This window comes from Chroicocephalus ridibundus, chromosome 7, assembly GCF_963924245.1.
Source record: "Chroicocephalus ridibundus chromosome 7, bChrRid1.1, whole genome shotgun sequence".
NCBI lineage: Eukaryota > Metazoa > Chordata > Aves > Charadriiformes > Laridae > Chroicocephalus > Chroicocephalus ridibundus.
The window spans coordinates 1667435-1669968 of NC_086290.1; the positions used below are offsets into that span (position 1 = coordinate 1667435).

The 2534-nt window shown below is 59.6% G+C and overlaps 1 protein-coding gene across 1 annotated transcript; it reads left to right on the forward strand.

Moving 5' to 3' along the window:
• Positions 1 to 310: 310 nt before the first annotated feature.
• On the forward strand, positions 311 to 1039 carry RPRM (reprimo, TP53 dependent G2 arrest mediator homolog). The gene has a single exon (XM_063341786.1). The coding sequence runs from the start codon at positions 392 to 394 to the stop codon at positions 740 to 742; it is 351 nt and encodes a 116-aa protein (XP_063197856.1). The 5' UTR covers positions 311 to 391; the 3' UTR covers positions 743 to 1039.
• Positions 1040 to 2534: the final 1495 nt, after the last annotated feature.

The window sequence follows — 2534 nt, forward strand, 5'->3', positions numbered from 1 at the left end:
ATCTTCCGAACTCGCGATCCCCCAAAGCCCTGAACCCCAACGCCCCGATCCCCCCAACCCCTTCTCCACAGAACACCCCCCCGACGCCCTTTCTCCCTCGCCCCCCTCCCCAAACCCCCTTCCCGCCCCCACTCCCCCCCGCCTCCCGATGCCCCCCCGCTCCCCAAACCCTCTCCCCTCCCTCCTCCTCCTCCCCCCGCCCCCCCCCTCTACCCCCGTTCCCCGCCCGGCGGCGTCGGGGCGGAGCGGCGCGGCGGGCGGAGCGGGCAGCGCGGATCCTCCGCCGGCGCGGAGCGGCTTTTTTTTTTGGTGTGGGGAGCAGGGGCTCGGAGCTGGGTAGGGCCCGTCCCGCCTGCATGCGGCGGCGGCGGCGGCGGGGCGGCCGGGCGGCATGAACGGCTCGGCGGCGGCGGCGGGCGGCGGCGGGACGGCGGCGGCGGGGCTGCTGGCGGGCACCGGGAGCGCGGCGCTGGAGCTGGAGCGGGCGCTGCGCTGCTGCACCGCCGCCTCCGTGGTGACCGACGGCGGCGGCGGGGCGGCGGCGGCGGCGGAGGAGCGGAGCCTGTACATCATGCGGGTGGTGCAGATCGCCGTCATGTGCGTCCTGGCCCTCACCGTCGTCTTCGGCATCTTCTTCCTCGGCTGCAACCTCCTCATCAAGTCCGAGGGGATGATCAACTTTCTGGTGAAGGACCGGCGGCCGTCCAAGGAGGTGGAGGCGGTGGTGGTGGGGCCCTACTGACCGCCCCGCCGCCCGCACCGCACCGCGCCGCGCCGCACCGCACCGCTCCGCCGCCCGCCCCGACGGCCCGGCGCCGGGGGGAGCCGAGCTGGGCCGGCCGCTCCCGGCCTGACTGCACAACGGCCAGCCCTCCTTCAGACTGACTGACTGGTTTTTTGGGCTCGGTTTTTTCTTGGTTTTTCTCCTTAAAAACAACAGCAAACCATCCCGGAGGCCGGGGAGACGCGCGGGGGCGGCCGCCGGAGCCGCCCGACCCGACCCGACCCACCCGCGGGGTGCCGAAGTAAAACGTGCTCTGATGGCAACAGGTCTGGGGTTCCTTATTGCCTTCGCGGGAATAAATGCCTCCCCCCTTCCAGTCCCGGGGTCCCGCCGCTGGTTCCGCGGGGAGGGGGCGCGGGGGGGGGCGGCCGGGCTTCCCCGCAGCGAACCCGCCGAGCTCGGGCTGAAGCGACCGCCCGGCGGCCCGTCCTCGCTGCATTGTGCTTTGCAGCTGGGCTAAAAGTCGCATTTTAGGCTGCTTTTCGACCCCTCCCCGCCTCCCGCGGGACCCTCTTTCCTGAGCGTCCCGGGGCAGGGAGGGATGTGCCCGGGGGTCCCAGCTCCTGCCCCGGGGATTCCGGCTTTGGCCAGGGAGATAACCCGGTACAGCCCCCTCGGTCCGGGTTTGACTCTGGAAAAACCACTGTAGATAGTTTTTATGCACCCAACGGAAAGCCTCACCAACAGGTGACTTCTTACGGTGACATTTAAGGGAGGGAGAAATTTATGCTTGCACAGGATTTTTTTTGTTGTTGTTGTTGTTATTCATCTGTTTCCTTTATAGGGATAACAGAGCATCTTTCTGTGAGAGGATTGCATAGCTGTTTATCATATCCCCGGGGGCTTGTGCTGGTTGCTAGTGATAAATCAATGCATCCACATTTGCTGTAGGAGGAGTGGAACCGGCATAAACACTTGCTGGGGACCACAGCAGCGGGATGGGGGCAAAAAGGCTTAAGCAACCTGCCTGTGAGAAAATACCTCTCATGACAGCCAAAGTCCTGCACGAAGACTGTTAATTGTCAATGTTTTTAATTCTGGTAAGAATCAGGAGGTTTTCCGAGCAGACTTCAGGCTGGTTGGTTTCCCCTCAGTTCATCCTGAGCTGGTGTGAGGGTGGCCAAGCTACTGAATCGTTATAGGCATCTTTAGGAGATGTCACCGCAAGTTTCCGTTTTGATAGACAAGGTGAAACTCTTAATTTACAAAACGCACCTGAGCTAGAAGGGGACGAAATAAAGCTGGAGTCTGAGACAACCACTTGACTGCGGATAAACTTTTTGTAGAAAATGAGACAAAACAGGGTGTCTCAATGCCGTCCGGTTCCCCCAGAGGAGCAGAAACCTCAGCCGTGTGCTCACTCATTTACAGCTACATTCAAGGGAAAGACAAAGAACAGATCTGCCTGTTCTCTGGGAAACAAATACGCTATGGACTTTGTCATTACGTCAAAATAAGTGTTAGCAAGCCATCTATCAGCCGAAACATTGGGGAGAAATCGAACCCAAGCTCACCTCCTTTCTTTACCCCTTAGTGCTGTAGAAACATTAGATAAAGCAGAAATTTTAGTGTAATACAGTAAGAGGGAAAACTCCTAATATAGATGTTTCAGTCATTACAAAGCATTTCCAACTTTTTAATTTGCATCGCTTCATGGTATTGCAGATAACACAATCATTCCCAAAATCTGACTTGTGAGGAGTGCACTGCATGTTTGAACATCTTTTGAGAGCTAGATTCATTAAGCATT